At 28.6% G+C, this 22,622-nt stretch overlaps 1 protein-coding gene across 2 annotated transcripts; it reads right to left on the reverse strand.

Annotated features, from left to right (window-relative positions):
* Positions 1 to 3,049: 3,049 nt before the first annotated feature.
* Positions 3,050 to 12,263, reverse strand: LOC101210912 (potassium channel SKOR). Of its 2 annotated transcripts, XM_011656922.2 has the most exons (14): positions 11,955 to 12,263; positions 11,455 to 11,752; positions 7,966 to 8,190; positions 7,638 to 7,701; positions 6,802 to 7,141; positions 6,262 to 6,557; positions 5,895 to 5,975; positions 5,704 to 5,802; positions 5,081 to 5,302; positions 4,751 to 4,939; positions 4,571 to 4,646; positions 4,192 to 4,486; positions 3,912 to 4,033; positions 3,050 to 3,816 (listed from the first exon to the last, which is right to left on the reverse strand). In XM_011656922.2, the coding sequence occupies exons 2-14, from the start codon at positions 11,688 to 11,690 to the stop codon at positions 3,575 to 3,577; spliced, it is 2,487 nt and encodes an 828-aa protein (XP_011655224.1). In that variant the 5' UTR covers positions 11,691 to 11,752; positions 11,955 to 12,263; the 3' UTR covers positions 3,050 to 3,574. The 2 variants fall into 2 exon arrangements, with proteins under 2 accessions (XP_011655224.1, XP_004140369.2); XM_004140321.3 differs by lacking the exon at positions 11,955 to 12,263 and having other exon boundaries at positions 11,455 to 11,946.
* Between the last annotated feature and the right edge of the window lie 10,359 nt (positions 12,264 to 22,622).

Consider the following 22,622-nt stretch of genomic DNA (forward strand, 5'->3'; position numbering starts at 1 on the left):
TTTAAATAGGATTCAAATATGCAGCTGGAGAATTTGATAATCGAACAAGATTAAACTAAACTAAAAATAAATATTTTAGTATTTGATATTAAAATTTATATTTTTAGTTTAGACAGATATATTTACCTTAGTGCTTTGCCATAATGACAATGATCTCACCCATGCAAAACAGTTTTATGCAACATTCCCCTAATAATAAGGGATATTTACAAAAGTAACAACAAAATTTATGATAATAGAGTCTATGTCACTATATTTTTTTAAATTGTAAAATAATTTTTTGATAGGTCTCTCATAGTCGTATGATATCATTAATTACTTGTCATATTTTTTATATTCGCAAATATGTAAAAAAAAAATGTACTACGAATTGTTTTTTCTAAATTCTTTTGTCTCTGATGCAATTTCCCTGATAATAATATGTCATTCATAAGATATGTTTAGATTAATTTTGCAACATTCACCTAATAATTTCTCCTCTTTTAGAGGTGGTTCCCACAAATCAAACCCAGTTGTAGCAATTAAGTTTTATTAAAAGATTAAGTCTATCAAGGTTATTGTTGAACACAATTTTTTGGCTAATTAAATGGTGTCACGTCATCACATCAAATTTTTTTATAATTTGATTGAGTTGGATATGAGAAAATTTAATTAGCCAAACTAGGTCCAACCAACATATAGAAAAATTGGCTAATTAAATTTTCTCACATTCAACTCAATTCAAGCCCTAAATAGAAAAATTAGGTCAAAGAAATAATAGGCTCAAATCTAGGTCCAGCCAACATATAGACCCAAGCTCAAGTTCAACAAACAAATGAGCTCAAGCTCAAACCCACCTAAAGATCATGAAAATTGACATTTGCCATTCATTTGAAGGAACTTTGATGGAAGGAAGAATTGAAGCTCGAGAGAGTTGAAGATTCAAACTTCTAAAAGCTCTTAAAATGTGAAAGTTCTTAGCAACCCCAAGATTATGATCTTCTAAAAGATTGAAGAATTGAATATTAAACATTCCTTGAATTCTAGAATATTGAAACTCAATTTGATTTGCAACCACAACTTCCTGTAAATCAAAGAACAAGAATTTCTAAGTTTTAATTTGTATCTAGGAGAAAGCATCAAATGAGTAAATATTAGAGATTATATTCACAACACTTTAAATCAATATACAAAATTCAATTCCACGAATTACATTTCTTCAAAAATCTCGTGTAAGCGGTTATTTTACTTCTAACTTTTTTTCTTTGTTATCTAAATTCTACCAATGGTTTAAAAAACCAAGCCAAAATTTAAGAACTAAAATACATTAAAATTAAAAGAGCCATTTTCAAATATAACAAAATGAACCAAAATATTTACAAAATATAGCAAACTTTTGGATTCTATCAATTACATCGATACACTTCTATCAGTATCTATCAGTGCGTTTAATATACAATGATAGACTTTTATTTGTATATATTAGTATCTATCGTTGGTAGAGTATGGTATTTTGTTATATTTGGTAAATATTTTCAACAGTTTTGTCATTTTCAACAATTTTCCTAGAGCACTTGCAAAAAAGAAAAAACAAGTTATAATAATTAAATCCATAGAAAACAAATTTATTGTTTTAAAAAATGGTAAAAACAGAGCTCTCCCACATATACAAGATGTAAAATGTCACAAATACCCTTGTTACCGATATACATTTGATACATCTGATACACCTATTATCCATTGATACACCTAATATACATTTGATACTTCTTGATAACCTTTGGACCTTGATACACTTGATGCACCATGATACTTTTTTTGATACACTTGAAACATTTTGATACACCTACTACTCCTTGTTACACTCGATTTTTCTTGATACGCTTGATACACTTTAGGCCTTGATACACTTAAAGGCTTCACTGATAAGTTTAGTACACTTGATGTGCTAATAAATTAAACTTGTTTGTGCTTCATTGGTACACTAAAAAAAATTGATATGCTTGATGCATGTGATATGTTTAATATATCTGATGTACTGCAAATACACTTAGTATTCTTCACTTATACACACTTGATTGATAAATTACACTTGATATGCTTGAAGTTCTACTTATACATTTGATACATTATTAATATACACTTGTAAACTTTATACTTGTTAATGATTCACTTTACTGATATACTTGATAAGGATACACTCAATTACATCATAATATACTTAATAATACTATAATAAACTACATAAAATTCGGAAAAAAAATGAAAATCATATAATAAGTATATCAATCAACTAACACGTATAATATAACTACATCACAACACTTATATACAAAATCGATACAAATTTAAATTAAAACAAAAATAAAACAAAACAATTTGAAATCAAATTCAACTCAAATACACACATCCAACCAGGTAGTGAAAAATTACAACTATATTTACCTTATCATATTCTAGAATTAAGAATTTTTGAAAGATGAAAATAGTGGTCAATTTTTTAAAATTATATTTCTTTTAGTTTAGGTGACAGAGTGCTTATGTTGCTAGCTTTTTTTTCCCTTATTTAACACAATCACTCCTTTCTATTGTGGAAAAACTGCATAGGTGACCTATGAAATTGACTACTTTTTTAAAGCCAATGAAAAGCCGCATCTTGCTTATGACAATATTGTGTAAGTCGACTTTAATATTAAATGCTTTCTTCTCATCTTTTCTTCCTTTCGCAATTTTCTTTCTAATTTTTTCTTCCTTTCTTTTCTTTGCATTTCTTCTTCCTTTTTATCTTTTTGGATCCTTTCTCCTTTTTTTATTTCTTTCTCCATTTTTTTTATGCATTTCTACTCTTCGAGGATCGAGTAGTAGTATCTAGTATATAACATAGAACATATCATATAAAACATAAAACATAGAGTATCAAGTATCAAGTAGCATGCATCGAGTAGCGTTCCTCATTAGCAAGTGTATGAATAGTTTTGATTGATGAATTAGTAAATTAACAATGTGATGATGTAAGTAGAAGATCACTTATCATTTACGATTAAAAATTAAGACTACTTACCATTCACTCTTGAAAATTGGGTCTGTTTTCATTTGAACTTCCAACTAATGCCATTGGTACGAATCACCCCTCCATTATAGCACACTAGATTCACACAATAATATTTTACCTCTCGAAAACAAGAACTCAAATCTTCCAAGGAGGAGGGAGAGGTGTACAAGCTCAAGAAACACAAAGAGAGAACGGCGCTCCGGCAAGAATGCATACAATGCCTTAAGAGTATGCTATAAAACAGGGAAGCATTTTACAAAAGCTGCAAATAAAGAAGTGTGTATTTTCTTTCATTCTCAAGTAATGACATTTTCCAAGATAGCTTAGGCCATTCATTTCTAACTTTCCTTTCGGTCAATTCAGAACAAGAAATGGTGAGGATGGGAGCCCAAAAACCATTTTGCAATGGAGAAAAGGAATACCTTGTAAGGCTCTCATTTTTCATCAACATTATATTTACACTCATCACTGATTTGACAACATAGCCAAGGTGAAGAATGGCTTAGCTATAAAATTACACAACAATAACCAATAGCCCCCATTTTAATGAGTATCAGGAACTAGATACAGCTTTTGAGATTCATCAATCATATGGACATCAAGAATTTTACCTCCATCTTCTGATAATATACAACATTCACCTGAAACTTGTAGCTGTTCTGATGATTCCTTGATGAGCTCTTCAATGGTTAGTGGAACCCATAGCATAATTCCAGGTCTTTTGTTTTCTTCAGGATCCCATGGGTGGAAGGGAAACACCGTACATTTCTTGGTGGGTTTTTTGTCTGTAAAAACAAACACAAATCCTCATTTTTAACCTTATACTAATCATTTTCAAGTTTGATTTCTTGAGAAATTGTAAAGTGGAAGCTCAATAAACCTGTAAATTCTCGAGAGGAATAAGGGGATTCTGACAATTGTGAAGCTTTTGCCTCTTCCAAGAGCTTAAGCATATTCTTGTTTCCACAAATTCGGCCTTCATCAAGCGGAGTGTTTCCCCATCTGCAGTATACAAATGACCATAGCAAGGATGAAATAATACGAACATAAACTTTTCTTAATTATTAATGGAAACGCTTTTCCACAAGGCTTTCAAAAGGGTTGACAAGTAGGCTCCATTATTAGACCACAACGTATTATTTTATGTTCTATTTGCATACCTGTCTTTTGAGAAAACACTAGCCCCAGATTCTAAAAGCAACTTTGCCATCAAAGTTAGCCCTTCTGAGACAGCTATATGTAGCGGAGTTCGGGAATCATAATCTTTGGAGTTGGGATCAATACCATAGCACAATAATCTCTTAACAAGATCTGAATCGCCCCTTGAAACTGCTGTACAGAGGAAACTACCAGGATTATCAACCTTCAATGAAGCACCTTCTTTAGAAAGCAAAACAGCAACTTGGTCGTTCCCATTCTTGATAGCTTCCATTAATGGTGTATTGCCAAAATTATCTGGGAAAAAAGACAACACAATATTAATAAGTTAAAGAGAAGAAGAAACCTCCCGAAACTTGTATACTACTGTCTATAGTGTACCTTTAAGGTCAATGTTTACACCTTCTTGAATAAGGAAAACTACTATATCCTCGAATCCTCTGGATGCTGCAAGATGCTGTGGAAAAACAAGCAATCGTTTAGCCAAAGTAATTCAATAACAATTCCAAGAAGCATATTTTAATATAATTATAATAATAATAATAAAAGTCTATTCCATACCAAAGGCGACCTCCCGTCATAATCAGTCTTGTTTGGATCAGCTCCAGCTCGAACAAGACCTTTTAATTGGTATAGATCTCCATGATATGCTGCACTGTTCACCTTGAGAGCAAGTTCAGCTTCTTGTTTACCAATATGAAATGTGATATCCGACTCCAATTGCTTAACTCGAAGGTTTGTTTCTTTTCCCTTCAGGTATGGAAAAGAAACGAAATTACATAAGTGAATTGTGTAAGAAATTACAAAAGTTCAGGGTTCTTAGAAACCATAGTTCTTAGAAAAGTAATTCAGCAACTTGAAATCAAAATTACATAAGTGAAATTGTGTTACCTCTAGAAGGTTGTTCAAGATTTTTCTCCCGTCGTAAAAGTATATGTCAAGGATATTTGTAAAAGACTGCTTATCAATTCGCAAGAGTCTACACAATTCACACACTCGAACTGTATAAGGTTGAGGAATATTGCAAAGAATTGAAATCTCTCCAAAAGAGCTGTTGGGTTGTAGTAAATCTATGGTCTCTTCTGAACTATCTTGTCCTATTCCTAATTCCTCCTGCAGAAATATGGTTAACTTTTAAGAGCTTCAGCATTATCTTGTTAATATTCAACAATATTTTCGGGCCCCTTACAAAGGAAAATAATAAGAGGACACTAGGCTAGAACAGAGAATAAGATGAAGTATTAAGAATGATTCAAGGCATGTAGCACCAATCTAATCAAACGTATATTCTTATCAAGCACAGCCTTAAACTACAAAGGAGGCCAATATTTGTCAGATGTTCCAAAGATAAACATTGAAACGAAATTCCACAACTACCTCCCCTCTCCCTGAAGAAGTCTACATAAGTTGATAAGGGCAAGTGCACATAAAAAGGAAAAAGCAAGTCACGGAAAAAAGTTGGTACTGGCAAAATAAATTATTGGAAACAAAAAATATGATGAGTGAAGTCATACCAGCACACCATGACAGACAAAATAAAGTTGATCAACCACATTTCCTTGTTCCATTATCACCTCGCCAGGCAAAAAAAACTCTTCATGGAGTCTAATAACCTATAATCACAAACCAAAGAAATCACAAGAAAATTAAAACCACTTTCTTAAAAAGAAATCATCTGGTTACAGCTAGAAAATAAAATGCTTACTATTTGATTGATGAACTCTGGAGAGCATCCTCTAAAGAGAGAAACATTCTGAACATAAGGCAAGTACAGTGTTTGGGAAATCTGCATAAAGTGAAATATCGTCATGCTACCAACCCAAGCTCATTTATGCTCTGAAGAAAGAGTCTACTTCCTAATAAAAATATGGAAGTACAGAAAGCTAAACGACACTGATTTGAATATGCAAATCATTACTCTCTGCTCGTCCAAATCAAAGATATGATAAAAGAAAGTGAAAAGAAGGCATGTGTTTTCTAATGCCATTTCTTTGATAAACGAATATGTTCATATTCTCACATTATATTTTACGTCTAAACTAAATTATGTAAAATTGAAAATCAGTGTTTACCTTAGCACGGATTGATATTGGTATGTCCTGTAGAACAGTAGCCTCAGTGTAGCTACTTTCATACTGTAAACGTAAGTGACCTTTGATCTGATCACGGATTTCCCTGCTAAGTCTATTTCTGTTCATGTATTTCATTACATCTGCCATTTTATCCCTGAATTTCACCGTCTTGGATCCTTTTACAATCAATGCAGTCATGTTACCAATCAAGTAAGCACCGAGAACCATGTCAAATGACACGTAAATCATAATGAATATCATTTCCCTTAAGTTGACTGCATGTACATCACCATAACCTGTTCATAAACAATCAAGGATTAGAGAACACAGCAGAAATGAATTAGAATTTCAAATGCCAGTAAACAACCAACAAATGAAGGTTAATATTCTAAGATTCAATTAAACAGAACATGCATCAACAGTTTTTGAGATACATGGATCGGGAAAGAAACAGGGAACTACGTTCATTTTAGTTCACGCATTTCCATTTTGATTGATTCAAAAAATTATCACTGAAGACGTTAAGATGGTCCAACTTACCAACAGTGGCCATGGTGACAATGGCAAAATATAAAGATGTGGTGTAGCGTTTCCATAAATCAATCTCTCTGAAATGTGAGTAACTATAGTCCCCTAATTTTAAGCTTCCGATCCATGTGTACCCTTCTTCAGAAGCGGGAAGAGTAGTTGCCAAATAGTAAAAGATGCAGGCCGCAGTATGTGTGCAATAAAGTTCAACAACAAGTAGCTTTACAATTCTAGTAAACATATAATTAATACGTATATCCTTCTCCATCGTCTTAAAAAAGGCATCAACTTTCCGCACCCGAAATAACCTTATCCATAGAAGGTATCTCACCTCCTCTCTCCTCCCACAAGCCTGTTCAAACAAATGTAGAAACAACCTTAATAAAAAAAAAAATTCATTCTATAGGACCCAATAGTATCTAGCAATATATCTTTGCAGTTGAGAAGAGTATTAAAATGGGTGATGCTATCAGTAAGTGTAAGGTATATAAATATATCCGACAAGCGCTTATGGTATTCGCACCAAAAGGATTATTCAAGTTTCAAGAGTCAACAATCTGTATACTTGAACAGGGAATACTAATTAATATATAAGATAGTCACAAGCCAACGACTTTCCCGATTGTGAATTCAAGAAGATGGCAACTTGAATATAATTGCATCATTACCAACTAGATAATAAATCGAAGGATACTTTTTTCATAAAGGCCATAGTAAATTATGGTACATGAAGAATGATCGTGAGCAGAACTCATTTAACTAAAATTCCTAACTTTGTAAAACCTCCTGGGTATATTTTGCTTCCATCAAGCACTCTTCAGAACAATTAAAGCTCAGTAGAGTGTTACCTTATAAAGGATATCCCAGGGCATACAGCTGAGCAAATCAGTCACAAAAGTGGATTTCAAGTACCTGCAGAGCAAAAAACAACACATTAGGTGAAATCATGGACATTATCAACTTGGATATAGACTCATTACCCAGTTATATGCACAAATAATACCTCTCTTCAGTGAAATAAAATAACACAGAAGACGCTTCCACTCCAATAATAAATTTATACTAAAATTATTTATATTTGAACTATCAAAAAGTGAGCATTAATCTCATATAGATTCAAAAACTGAGTGATACGCAAATGAAAAAGGAATGATTTGGGAAGGAAAGGTAACTGACTTGAGTGCTATTGGAGAGCGTTTATAGACCATTCGGTATGTCTGTTTGTCTCTGTAGGCAAGGAAGAATTGGAAAACAATGTCAAAGAGGAAAGCAATCTGTCCAACAATGTCGAGTATAAATAGATTCTCCGGTAATCCCCTGAAGAACCCGAATTCCATGGGTGTGAAGAAGGAAGAGTACACTGCCCATATCAGTATGAACTTCGTCCACGCCCTATACCATCTGCATTCATATTATTTAATAACTTGAGTAACACTTCATGCACTTTTTTAGTTCAACCATTGCAATTGCAGGGGGGTTCCAATGGATTAAGATTAGTGTCTTTATCCACCAAGCTATGCTCAGAATGACGATGCACGAGTACTAACTAAGTTAAAAGAAGTAGTTTTCTCTACTTCTTGATAAACATTTTAAGAGGTAATTTGAGAAATACTTAAAAATTGGATATTTTCACTCAATACAAAGATGGAACAATGGTTCAGCATCATTTCTGATACAGATTCTTTTATTTGGAAGAACATAGCAACCTATAGAAATGTTGTAGCTATTCAAGTACGGTTGTCGTTCAAAAGTAGTCTCTTGAGGACAAAAAAAAAAAAAAAACCCTTTGAAGGCTTTTTGTGGGAATCCATTTGATGAAATATATTGAACAAAAATATATAAAATTTAAGGGATATGCTCTTTACGTTATTTTGACATCCTTAGCTCATATTTTCTCATTTTTATCTTAGGCAATTCCTACCGTAAAAGTTTCTACTCCTCGTTCACTTTCCCTCCATGTTTTGTAAGCGTCCATTTTTATTTTCTTAAATCTAATTTTCATAAACTTAATATCAAAATTGATTTCCTTGACATAAAATTGATCTGTATTTCATATATGGATCAATTTTAGATATACACGGATTGTGCGGAATCCTTTTTCATTTTAAAATATTTCAGATATGAATATCAGTGAATTTGTAAATAACAACGGAAAAATACATATTTGAAGGTTTTGGATCTCTTTTCTATTTAATCAACTACCATTCAAAACATTACACTCTTAATTTTTAAGTTTTCAAGTTTTTAATCCAATCCCAATCTAATCTCTAGCTAAAAATGTTCCAATTTTACCATGTTTAAGCTCAAATTTTCATTAAATACTCAATTTTAAATATTAATACTAATGTTTATTAATTAAATTAAAGTTAAAAGACATTTTTCTTTAATTTTGTCAATAGTTTCGATTCTTTACTATCTATAAGAATTTCTATAATTATAATGTGATTAATTATTTAAATTTTATTAACATATGTTAACATTCAAAACAAAAAGTAAATATATAGTAAAAAATATAAAGTAAAATAAATAAATATTAAAATTTAAAAACCAAATTAAAGCAAAACTCAAATATCAATAAATAAAATTTTAACACTTTCAAACTTGAACTAAATTAAAATCAAACTCAACCTAACATTTAAGTATTATAAATTGTAAACTAAATAAAAACTAAACACAAAATATATGACAAAAAAAGATATTTGAAAATTATTATACAGAACCGTTAAGAATATTTGTAAAATAGCATTTGTAAAATCGAGTAAGTATTTTAGTTTATTTTAGGGGTATGTCTAATATATATTTGAAGATGATCCAAATATTCTTCCTAACAATAGTGAATTCAAAAAAAGAAAATTTAATCACACAATAAATTTAAATGTAAGTTTAAGATACAAATATAATTACTCCACAATTTAATAAAATTCCAAATAAATATGAATATATTTTTACCTACAACTATGGAAGAAATTTAAAAATGGTATTTATAGGCTTAACTGGAAAAGAATTAAACACCAACTCCCTGATCTGAACAACCACGTGTTGAGGTAGAATCTAGAAAGGTTGTGAGACTCTGTTGTTGTTTTTACTTTTTAAGTTTCAAAACCAAAATTTGCAAGCTTCTTCAATTACCAAATTAAAATGCTTTTTCTAATTATCTTGTATAAACGTGGCAATCTTACCCAAAAAGTTTGCCAACAACCCATAATAATATTAATAATAATATGATATGAGCAAATTAAACCCCCAAATAAGTTGACCTTTTTATAATCATCACTGTTTACTCCATTTTTTCTAAACAAAATCTTAAACTTTCCCTATCATGGAAAAAGACACCAAAAACAAAAAGGCCATAATCTCAAAATAGATCTCACAAACAGAAGAAAAACAAAACATTCACAATAACAGATTGAGGAAAGTGAAAACAACCGGTGATAGTTATTGAAATTAAATTTTAACTTTTCAAAATAATTACTTGAATTACAAAACTAGTTAGAAAACATTTAAAAACATATGAACTTATGAAACTATCATTTAGAATAAAAATGAAAATCAAAATGCCAATAATTTTTTAAACATACCCTTTACGGTTCAAATATAAAAACTTAAAAATATATCAAAATGATAAATACAGTATTTGAGTTAATACCCAATACGGCAAGGCAAATAAGCCTTGAAAGATTGATTTAATAATTCTTTTTAAGAAAAACGTAGAAATTCAAATTTTTAAAATTACTCCTAAAACTTAGGCAAATCTATCAAAATGGGAGGTGATGTGAGGTGTGACCGAAAGGGGCAAAGAACCAAATATTAATTTTGTGTGACCAACAATGTCACCTGAAATTACGAATTAATTAATGAAATGTCAAAAACCAAACTTCTCTCTTTTGTTTTTTTAAAACTAAAGATAAAATTTTATGGTCCATTTGTAGATCTACCACTTGTCTTTTTCCAATTGTTTTGAGTTTTGGCAAACACAAATTGGCCACAAATATTTGAACCCTTCAACAACTTCCTTTGCCACATGTATGACAATAATGGCGGGAACACCACCAATTTTCCTTCCTACTTTAAACTAAATCCAATGCTTTTATAAACTGTGTGAGATTTACAAAATAAAATAATGTAACATCCAGTAGCTAAATGGGAAAAAGAACCTCATTTATAATCAAATTATTTCAACCACATCTAATAATTTATTGTAATTTTAGAAATGTATAAAATATTAATTATCAAACCGATCGACTCTAATTTTTAAGAATTCTGTCACAATAAACTATTTTTCTTGGTTTAGGTACGAAGTTATGAAATATTATTATGAAAATGTTTAGAAGTAATTAACCTATAATTCAAGTTGTCTAAAATATGTATATTCAAATTTTCCTATACTCCACCTCTAATTGAGCTCAACATTTATTTAAAAGTCGAAGTTTAAAAACAGTTAAAAACGAAAAACAAACGTTTTAACGAAATGTATGAATATTGTTTGTTTTCTTCAAACGAAACTGTGGTTATCAAACAAATAGCAATTTAAGAAAAGAAAAATAAATAGTAAACTGAAATGAAAGCGGAAATAGCGCGGCGGCAAGAAGACGGAAATTCGGTGGAGAATCTGAAACGTTTTGAGAATTCATGGAAAATAATTTTGAAATTGAAGTTCGAACGAACCTGCTGTCAGGGAGGATAACGAGGCACTTAATGCCATTGATGAGATTTTCACGGCTAAATCTTCTACGACTCTGATCAATCCTCAATTGTCTCTGAATCAAATTGAATCGACTCCCTCTCGACGATGAGATCCGTTCACGAACGCTCTCCACCCTATATTCCACTTCTCCATCTGAATCCGACCGCCTGTGGGTTCCAGCTTCCTCCTCCTTCTCTCTTCCGCCGCTTACGGCCATCGGCTTTCAACATATAAATAAACAACTACTTATGGCGCCGATCAATGAATTGTTCCTTCTCCCTGCATCAATTGCGCGAAGAAGTGAGAGACATTGAAGATCTACATGGTTGATTTCAAGGAAAGAGGAGAAGGCGAAAAAAGGCGAAGTCAATCGCTGAACTCAAGGTTCAGCTGGAAAGTTCGAGAAGGAAATGGGATGGAGATGATCATGGAGGATTGAGGGAAACAGAGAGGAGAGGGAATAGGGAAGAAGATTAATTACCGTGCAGAATGGATGCGTTTATAAAAGCTATATGTTTTGATTGTGTGTGTAGATAGAATCACGCGCGGAAAACGAGAGGAAATTTTGGGGAAAATGGATACACGTAGTTCAGATTTTCACGGAGATCTTTAGGAAGATGATGCCTAAAGTTGGAAAGAGAAAATGCACACAGATTTATGATCAAATGGGATAAAATGAAGAACTCGGAGTATTGTTGTTTTTAACCTCTTCTTTAGAAAAATAAATGAGAGGAGAAGAAGCTTAAAATGTTTGAGAAGGAAGTAATGGAGTTGGAGTTCATGAGGAATATGGAGGATTTGAATTTATAGTCACAATAATTGCATCTTCCCTCATTGCCCTCTCCTTCTCTTCTTGGGGAATAAAATAAGCTCAATTCAATTGATATATTTAAATTAATGGTAAATTGGTAATGTATATGTAACCCTTTTCATTCTTTATATTATATTAGTGATGTAAATTCAAACATTGGCCTACGAGTTTAATTTAATATACCAAAAATAACCTAATGTTTTTTTGGAAAATAAACTCAGCTACCTTATATTCACGCGCGCACATATATATATATAACAAAATATTACTTTCTATTCATGATTAGACGACTCATAGAACTCGTATATATATCTCTTAACTCATAGATACTCATAGATGTCTATCCAAGTAAAATTTTATCATTTATAAATATTTTCAACACATTTGTCATCTAAAGTAACTTTTTTTAACTCACATGTCAAAATTTAGTGGAAGAAAATATCAACAATCATATTTGGATATATTAAAAAAATTATTTTATTTTACTAATTGAAATACCAAACCGCACATAATTTGATCTACTCAATGGTGATAAATGATGGTTGTTTTTGTTTTTCGAAATTGGAGATTGAAATTGTCATATGAAGGACAAAATGAGACATTTTTGCAAATAAAAATGTTATACTATTTACATAAATAGTAAAAAAACATTGATAAACACTAATAAATTTTTATCAACCTTTATCACTAATAGTACCAACCATATATTTTATTGGTTTCTATTACTAATAAACAAACAACCAAACTTCTTTTAGCTTCGATAAATGATAGACTTTCAACCAATTTCTATTACTCTTAGATTTCTATTAGCGTCTATCTGTGCTAGAATGAATATATAACAATTTTTCATATGTAACAAAATTTAGAATTAACTCTCGAAATCTATTAGTGATATGTAGTATATCTATTTGATAAATATTTTTCAATAAGTAATGATATAGACTCTTATTACTATGAATATCATGCCAAAAGATAAACATTAAAAAAAGATAGAGGAAATGAACTTGTAAAAAAGAGAGAAAAGTCAAAGAAAATCACATATAAAATTGTAAATCTATTAAAGAAAAAATGCTTCAAATCTAAAAGATTGGGATCGTGTTGACTAGATAAATATCAAATAAATTATCTATGATTTTATTAAATAAATAATTTATATTTAATGAAAATTATAAACCACAATATTTAGAACAACATTTCCAATAAAATAAATAAATGTGTTTTTCAACCTATAAATGTGTTTTTCAACCTAAAACAAAAAAGAGAGATCAAATTTAAAATATTTCCAACTAAGTGATGAAAGATTAGAATGATCTCTGGAGAGGACATTTTATTGAACTAAAAAAAATGTATAATAGGAAAAAAAATAAAACAAATAAAAAAAATGTATAATAGGAAAAAAAAAAAACAAATAAGGACATTTAAGAAAATTGTAGCGTTTGGATTTTTTTTAATTATTGTTATACGTTTAATTATTAAATCTAAAAGTGCTACTCTTTCAATCACTTGAATTTATTTGATCAATAATTTAATATTAATTAAATCAAAATACACCAACTAAAAATATAATTAAATTTTATTTGTACATGCTTCTTTCTTTTTCTTTTTCTATCCATGACCTCGAGATCAATAATATAAGTTTGTGCGAGTTGAATTGTGTGAGTGTATTATGGAATGACAAATATTTTATATAAGTTTGTGCGAGTTGAATTGTGTGAGTGTATTATGAAATGACAAATATTTTTTACAAAATTAATAATCAATATTTGCTGCTCGCACTAGATTTTCTTGAAGCTAGGGTGATTTCTAGCTCGAGAATTTTTTTTAGATCTTCAGTAGTAAAAAATTGAAAAATTGCAATTGATGACATTTTAGGAATAATAATTAAGAATGAAAAAATATTTGAAAAAATTGTAAATATAGCAAAACTATCACTGATAGATTTGTATGGCTGATAGACTTCGTATGTTCTATCAGTGATATACTTATATCATTGATAGAATTTGACAAATTTTGCTATATTTGCAAACTTTTTAGAATGTTACTATACACTTTATTATTTTGAATCTAATAACTAAATTTGCAACTATTCCTACAAAATTTCAACCTGAACAACTCCCATATTTATAGAGTTATCTGGTGGACTTTATGGGCTTGAGTCTGGGTCCATGGACTAGACCAATGGGCTCAACCACATGGATTTTGGTCATATTTACATTTTTTACTCAATTAAGCTTATTTTTGGGTTCAATTGAACTTAGTTCAAGGAAATAATATTTAATTGAACCAAAATAATTAACTTGATCCAACGGTTATTATGAAAACGTGTGACATTATTAAAATGGACCAATTTATGTTTTCAATTTGAATTTGGAACACATCAATTTTTTAATTAGTCAAAAATTCAATTATTTATATTTTTCATCGTTAATTTAGTAGATGATGTGCCAAATTGTAATTGGCCAGCAAATTTTCTATCCAATACTTGCTTATTAAATTAAATATAAATTTTCAATTATTTTAATTTGTAGGAACATGCACGAAAAAAATTAAGAAAAAAGTAATTTTAAATGATAATTTATTTTAAAATATTTACAAATATACTAAAATATTATAGTCAATTTGTGATAGAATATCTATTTCTTTCACACACAAATAATAATTTATCGGTGGTGTTTAAAAATAGTTAGTAATAGTTTACTATATTTGTAAATATTTTAAATTATAATAAACGGTAAAACTTATGAGAAAAGTGCAAATATAACTTAGTTTTTTAAAATTTTACAAATAGCAAAAAGTTATGAATTTACCATCAACCATATTTCTCTTTCACACACACCCTTCACCCTATACCTGATCTTCTCTACGAGTTTTCTTTAGTCTCCCTCTCTTTCTAACCTTTTTTTTTTCACTTTAAGTCAGCTCTTGCCCTTTTGTCATTGTCACCTCTATTCCATCCTCTATCAGCAATGAAAATGATACAAATGTGTATCGTCGTATATTAAATCTTTGATCTATGTGATAAACACAACCAAGTTTATAAATGTGAAATCCCTGATATAGCTACAACACGTGTGTTTGGTACGTTTGTGAGAGCCCTAACATATCGATTTTCTTTCACTAGACGCTGGTTGGTGAATCCATGTTCACTTATCGAAAATTATTGTTATCTATGTCATTCATCTCACTCGCGAAAACAATTACAATGTCCACGGTTTTATGAACCAATTAAGAAGATAGATTAATTTGTAAATTTGAGCCCAAATGTATTAATTATAGGAAGATATAGCCTCACTCAACCACTAATGACTCATTTTTCTTCCAAGTTTATCTAACCCAATGCAACCACCACTCTTACCTCCTCAAGAGTTATTGGAATTTGTAAATTGGTAGATATTTTAAGACTTCAAACATTAGAAACCAGCTTTTTATTTATTTATTTATCTTTTAAGGTTGGTTTTAACATTTTGGTAATTAAATAAAAAATGCAAAAAAAAAAAAAAATTCTATAAAGTAAATTAAAGTGGCAAAACTAAGTATTCAATAATGATAATGGGATGTAAACATCAATCATATATAGTAATCAATATCGTAAATAATCAAAATCATAACTAGCTAGTATCAAATAACAATAAAATAATAATTATTATCAAATTGTTTTGAGTTATATTAAAAACAAGTATGAGATAGAATATGATTGATTAATTATAAAATAGTAATTGTACAAGAATGAATGCTATTAATAATTATATACCATATACAAAATCACATAACAATAAAATTGTAAGCAGAAGTCGTTGCAAAAGGCAACTAAAAAAAGTTACTAACTAATTGACAAAAGAAAAAAAGAAAAGTAATGAGATGACAATATTAAAAAGCTACTACCTATGTCTCTAATGTAATAAGATGATAATAAAAAAACAATCAATTAATTAACAATATCATAGACAAAAGACAATCAATTAAAAATAACATAATAGAAGATAATGAAATTAAATGACATCATATGGTCATTAAATAACACTATCATAAACATAGTAAGTATGTGTCAAACAATAAAAGGTAATTATATTTATGAAAATCAAACAATACAAAAAATTATTAATTAATCGACCAAAAAAAAAATAAAATGTAATCTTATGATTATTCGAAACCTAACTAAATTGACAAAAATAGGTAATATTCATCCAACAATAAAATATAATTATCGGGAACATACACAATCAATATCATATTGTAGGAAATAAAACAATTTGGTGACAATTAGTATCATTGACTATCGAATCAGATAACACTCGAAATCATTAGTAATCCGATGACAATCAATATCAAATAGCGAAAAAAAAACAATTAGATAGCTAGTTAATATCATTTACAATCAAATAACACTCGAAATCATTAGTAACTATATAACAATCAATATCAAATAGCAATAAAAAAAACAATTAGATAACTAATTAATATCATTCACAAACAAATAACAATTAGACAACAATCAGAAACCAATTGGTATCATCGACAACTAGATGACAATCAAATGATAAGAAATGAAATCATGCTTTTTTACATGTGAGGAGTATTATTTCGGTCATTTGAATCTTTCAATTGAGTTGAGCTTAAAGATTTTATCATTTTTGCAAAATCATAATATCAACTAGATGACAATTACAAACTACTTCATATATATCAAATATAATCATATAGCAAGCGATCACAATGTTGTCATTGGCAATCAGATAACAATTTGAAACCCGCTTCTAATTTAAGTATAAAATGTAAAATTTGCTCAAGTGTTCAATTTTGGTGTTTAAACAAAGTAAATGATCTTTGGCATTTAATTACGTCAGAGATGCTCAAGTCGCACCGCATCTTGCGAGAAGAGCAAGAAGATTTGCGGAGTGAGGTGTGGCACAATCAATATCAAATAACAATCCAACATCATTAGCAATTAGTATAAGATAATAATAAGATGAAAATCAACATCAAACAACGTTAATTATCATTAAAAACCAACATTATATAATAAATAAGACAATTAGTATAATTGATAATCAAAGAACAATCAATATCAAATATCAATAAAACAAACATTAAATTATAAATAAAAGACAATAGTAATTAGATATCAATCAAGATCAAATAGCAATAAAATGTATCAAAAGAAATAAAAGATAGTGGAACATTCTCAAGCAAATCAAGTAATATTCAAAATTATTATGACAAAAGAAAACGTAACAAGACCACAATTAGTAAGTAATCGAATGACTAGTCAGTCTTAAAATTAATAAAAAAGTAGAAAGTAATCGCATGACAATCAAATTTCATGCATAAGTATGTGAATTAGAAAAAAATATTTTAGATATTGATTAGTATGTGAATTAGAAGAAAATATTTTAGATATTGATTCAACGTTGTATTTTGGGTCTCGAGCTTAATATTTTTCTAATTATTTTGTTAATCTTGTTGGTGTCCTTCAATCTAAATATGATATTTTACGAGAAAATAATAATAAGTAATATGAAAATATATTGTAATGGAAACAAAATCTTAAAGGAAAAAAAAGAGAAGATGAAGGCAGAAGTTTGTGAAGAAAATTAATACGTAATAAAAAAGTTGAGTGTTAATTATTCATAAAGTAACTAATAGAAAAGTTGTCCTACCACAATACAAAGAATAAGAATGAGATTCATGAAGTATGGGGATAAATTTTCATACACATAAGTTCTTGTTTCCATTTTCTAGAATTTATTCTTGATAATTTTTTTAATAAATCATTTTTATAAATTTGTAGGTTAGCCACTATTTTCATGAAAAAAATTTATGTCATAAAAATGAGTAGACTTCTATCACTGTCTATTAATGTCATTAATAGAAGCATATCGATGTCTATCAATATTTATTATTGATATAATTTAATATTGTATTATACGGGGTAAAGAGTAAAATTAAATTTAACCCAAAAATGGTGGACCTTAAGGCAATTACAAATCTTGTCTTATTTTTTTCTCCTTTATAACCAATCCAAACTTTGACATAGGCGTTGCACATGATCTTCTTTAATTTTGTCCCACACTCATTATTATTATATATATAGGACCTAATTTCAAACATGTGCTCCTATTTTTTCCTTGGGGCATACTGCGTACACATATGTATCAAACCTCTATATTAATTTTGCCTCCATTACTGTTTTTAATTAATTACTCTATTGTGTGTTGTCCTCTTGGTGTTTATTAGGGAATGAAATGTGAAGGATGAACACAACAAATCTACATTATTAATTAAGAAACTCAAAGCAATGTTTGCTGTCATGATGGAAAAACCTATGGAATCTCTTATAATGTCATTACAAAAAAAATCTTTAAAAGAATATATATATGTAGAGTAATTTCTCTTTTAACCTTTTGTCTTCAAAATGATAAATTGAAATACAAGGATGTTGAGAGGATTGTGATCAAAATAGAGTAAGCTTAAGGTCAGAACTACAATAGACTAGAAAAGAATAAGAATAATTGAAATTAGATGGGTATCTAACATAAAATGTCACGATCTATCTTTTATTGAACATTAACTTAAGATTCCTTCTAATTGCAAGCCTCTCCTTGTGAGTTCTTGTCACTATTATATTTTGATTTAATTTCCTTATTATTAAGACCATTTTTAACAACTTATCTTACGCTTTACTAAAAGAATTTTGGTATATAAAGTAAAAGTTAATACAAATTTATTTTTTCCTTATCGAGGAAAATAGAGAGTTTAATAAACTAATTCTCAAATTAATTATTTTGGTATTGATTGACACTTTACCAACAATGGATATGTCCACATATGATCTAAATAAATTTGGTGATATAAAAACTAATCCAATAAGGCTATGGTCACAAATTAGTCTTGTAGTGTAAAAGATCTAATGAAATTAGCGTTGGAGTACAAAGTATGTAAGATGTAGTCTCTTTTACAAAAAAAAAAGTTTACATACTTACCTTAACCTCTAAGATTAATACATGTTAAACAAATTAGGAAAATTAATTATTATTTAACCAAAGGGGAGATGATGACAAACAATACTGTTTTAAAAAGCAACTGATATCTATTTGTAATTAAGGGAACTCATTTAATTTATTAACGTAAATGTAATACCAAAATGTGCATCTCAAATTAATTTCATAATGAAGATTTAAGAATTAGCTAGGTGAAGACTTCAATGCTTATTAAATCCGATTTGCATATGATAAAAATGGATTTAAATTTATATATTCGGTAACTATATATAGCTATTCAATTGATTTATATATAATAATGTAATCATGGACGTTGCTTTCTACTTAATTTTTGTTGCTATATTTCTTAAAATAGATTAGCCATCAATTATGAATATAATTAATTACATATAGAAATATGAAATCACAATTGACTTTTATTTATTTAGTAATAATTGGAGCAAATACTATACACTTGTCTCTCTCATTTGCGAGGTTGCTATGTATACTTGGTAGCATGTTATGCAAGGTTTAAAATAAAAATAAAAATTCCATTAGTTTTAATATATAGTTTTGTATAATAAAAATGCAATTGGTCAAAATTAGAAATAATTAAATGAATACTTGGACGATAGAGGTTGCGGCAAATCATTTTAAAAATATTTTCTACTTGTGATCGGAATACAAATTGAAAAGATTGTTGACAACAGATGTGTTTTATTTTAATTACAAACCTTTAATGTTGATAACTTGTAGGGTTTGTTTGATTAATTAATTATGAGATGATGTAAATTAGGATGTGAAGCATGATTTATTTAAAAGTGATTTGATTTTAAGGGGGAGGAGTGAAGCCTACATTTGTACAAATATATATGGACTCCTCATTTATTCAAATCACTTTCACTTTTTATAGTATTTAAGCTTTCTTTCCTTTCTTATAAATTTTTTGAAAGAAAATTATAAAAAAAATACAACATTTGGCAAAATATTATATTGTAAATAAAAAATCAAACATTTGTCGTAAAGGTAAATAGTTTGTCAAAATTTTCTATTTTTGAAAAAAATTATTTATCATAATTTTGTAAGTGTAACTTAAAACAATGCTTAAAATATTTTCACCAAGATTTTAGATTTTATCGAATATTAATTGATATTGATACACTTTTATCACTGTTACTAATATCACTAACTATCATAACTAATATTGGTAAGATACAATTTTTTTTTGTTCATTTTGTTATATTTGAAATGGACATTTTAAAAAATAACAAAATAAATTAAAATATTTACAAACTATAACAAAATTTTAGATTCTATCGACAATAAAAATTGATAGACTTTTATCGCTGGCTATCAATGCAACTAACAGAAGCATATCAATAACTATCGATGTCTATTATTAATAGAATCTGAATATTTTGTTATATGTTAAAGATATTTGATCAATTTTGCTATTTTTTTACAATTTTTCTATTTAAAAATGTCTCTAATATTATTTAGAAAAATAAAAAAAATAGAACATTTGATATAATATTTACACTTCATACAAAAATGAAGTACTATAAATTTGTGAGTAGTTTGTGGTTTGTATTGTTGAAAAATTTATATTATTTAATTATTAAATCTTATAGTTGAAATTTATTTAATCTAAGAAATATTGTTCAATAATAATGATTTGTTTATATTGATTTATAAATATTTATCTTTTATATATAAAAATTTTGCTTTTGTATTAGAAAACCTAATTGTCTGAGTATATCCAATACACTTGGTCACATATATGAATTAATATGTGTTTTAGAGTCGTTTAATTGTCTTTAAGCTTTAAATATCTAATTCTCTATTGTCAATCTTTTTTAATTTCTTTAGTATGAATTCAACAAATTTCAATCCTACGAAAGGTATTAAATATTGATACAAAAATTGAAAAAAAAAAAAATATATTAAACAACTTATCCATACTTGGTTTATTCCTAGCTAGAGATATATATGTATCATCAATTAATTAGCATACTGAAGCTTTTATTAAATTGTTATTGACTTCAATTCTTATTTTATTATACCTAATTTTGTTGAATTATATATTGAAATTCAGTTCTGTATTTGTTTAGATAAGTTTCCCTCAATTTTAATTCTTATCTAAATAATTTTTGTAAGAATTTATTGTCAAATTATGGTTGTTTGAACAAATAACACCTTAACATGATGATAATTAATGTTCAATAAATATGAGAGAGTAAGATTAAACTATTGATGTTTGAAAATAATTGACATATTAGTTATTGAGTGATTTGTAGGTTGAATTAACACGCTATTGAGATAGAAATTTAAATTATTTTATCATGAGTTGTGTGTGCGTATATTTATTTGTATTTGATTTGATTTTTTTTGTTCATGTTCTTAGCTTCATTCCTTTGATTTGATTTTTATTTTTACGTGAGTATTTATAGAAGATATCATAGATATGAATGAATCTTTAATATTCCACATTGAAGTTTCTAGTTTATGAACATATTGAGACTTGTACTAATTCTAATGTATAAGGGATGAGCAAGTAGTTTCCATTTTGTGCAAGGACATATGCTCTTAAACATACCATCGTCCAACTCACACATGTTATTATTTGACTTGCAATGCTGAAATAAGCCACACTATAATCCATTTCTAAACACTGTCACAATAAACATCAAATATCGATTATTTCTAAAGCATTATGTTAAGAGAAAAAGAGAAGGTTTTTGTTTGATTTAGCTAGGTTTTGAAATGTGTGATTGGACGTTTGAGTTTCTGGGTGCCCTAGTTGATGACACTGTTAGTGCTTCTCATTTGACTACCCACCAAAGGTTAAACAAAACCACATGACCTAAAACATACCAACGCCAATGGGAAAAAAATAATTCATTCATTATAAAACCATTCTCTACACAATTATTGTTCATTTTACAAATTTATTCCAAGTGGAAATGACACTTCCCAATATTGCTGACTCCCCACCAGCTGCCTCAATCCCTTTTTCCCTTTTTTTTTTTTTCTTTTTCTAATTTTAATTTTATTGGTAGAGTACCAAATCACAAAAAATACATCCATAAATTTATACCACACATAAAAGTATGTAATATATTTATATGATACATCTAATATGGATGCATGGAGTGCCAATATTTTACGTTAATTGTAATTAGTGGAACATTATTAATTAAGAAAATGCTCAAATTCTTTACATTTAATTTAGAGTACAACCCATGCCCACTACTGTTCATATAGATAATAAATTAATTATCTGCTTCATGTGGCTTAGGATAAAGAATTTTAACTTTTTAAGGCTGAATTTGGCCAATAAGGGGAGTTTTTGGCTTGGATT

This window comes from Cucumis sativus, chromosome 5, assembly GCF_000004075.3.
Source record: "Cucumis sativus cultivar 9930 chromosome 5, Cucumber_9930_V3, whole genome shotgun sequence".
NCBI classification, from domain to species: domain Eukaryota; kingdom Viridiplantae; phylum Streptophyta; class Magnoliopsida; order Cucurbitales; family Cucurbitaceae; genus Cucumis; species Cucumis sativus.

Coding starts and splice junctions, on each gene's coding strand:
- LOC101210912 (XM_011656922.2), bottom strand. CDS start 11,690: ATGGCCGTAAGCGGCGGAAGAGAGAAGGAGGAGGAAGCTGGAACCCAC. Junction 5,803..5,894: donor CAGAGTTCATCAATCAAATA/GTAAGCATTTTA, acceptor TTGTGATTATAG/GTTATTAGACTCCATGAAGA. Junction 4,940..5,080: donor TCTTGAACAACCTTCTAGAG/GTAACACAATTT, acceptor CCATACCTGAAG/GGAAAAGAAACAAACCTTCG.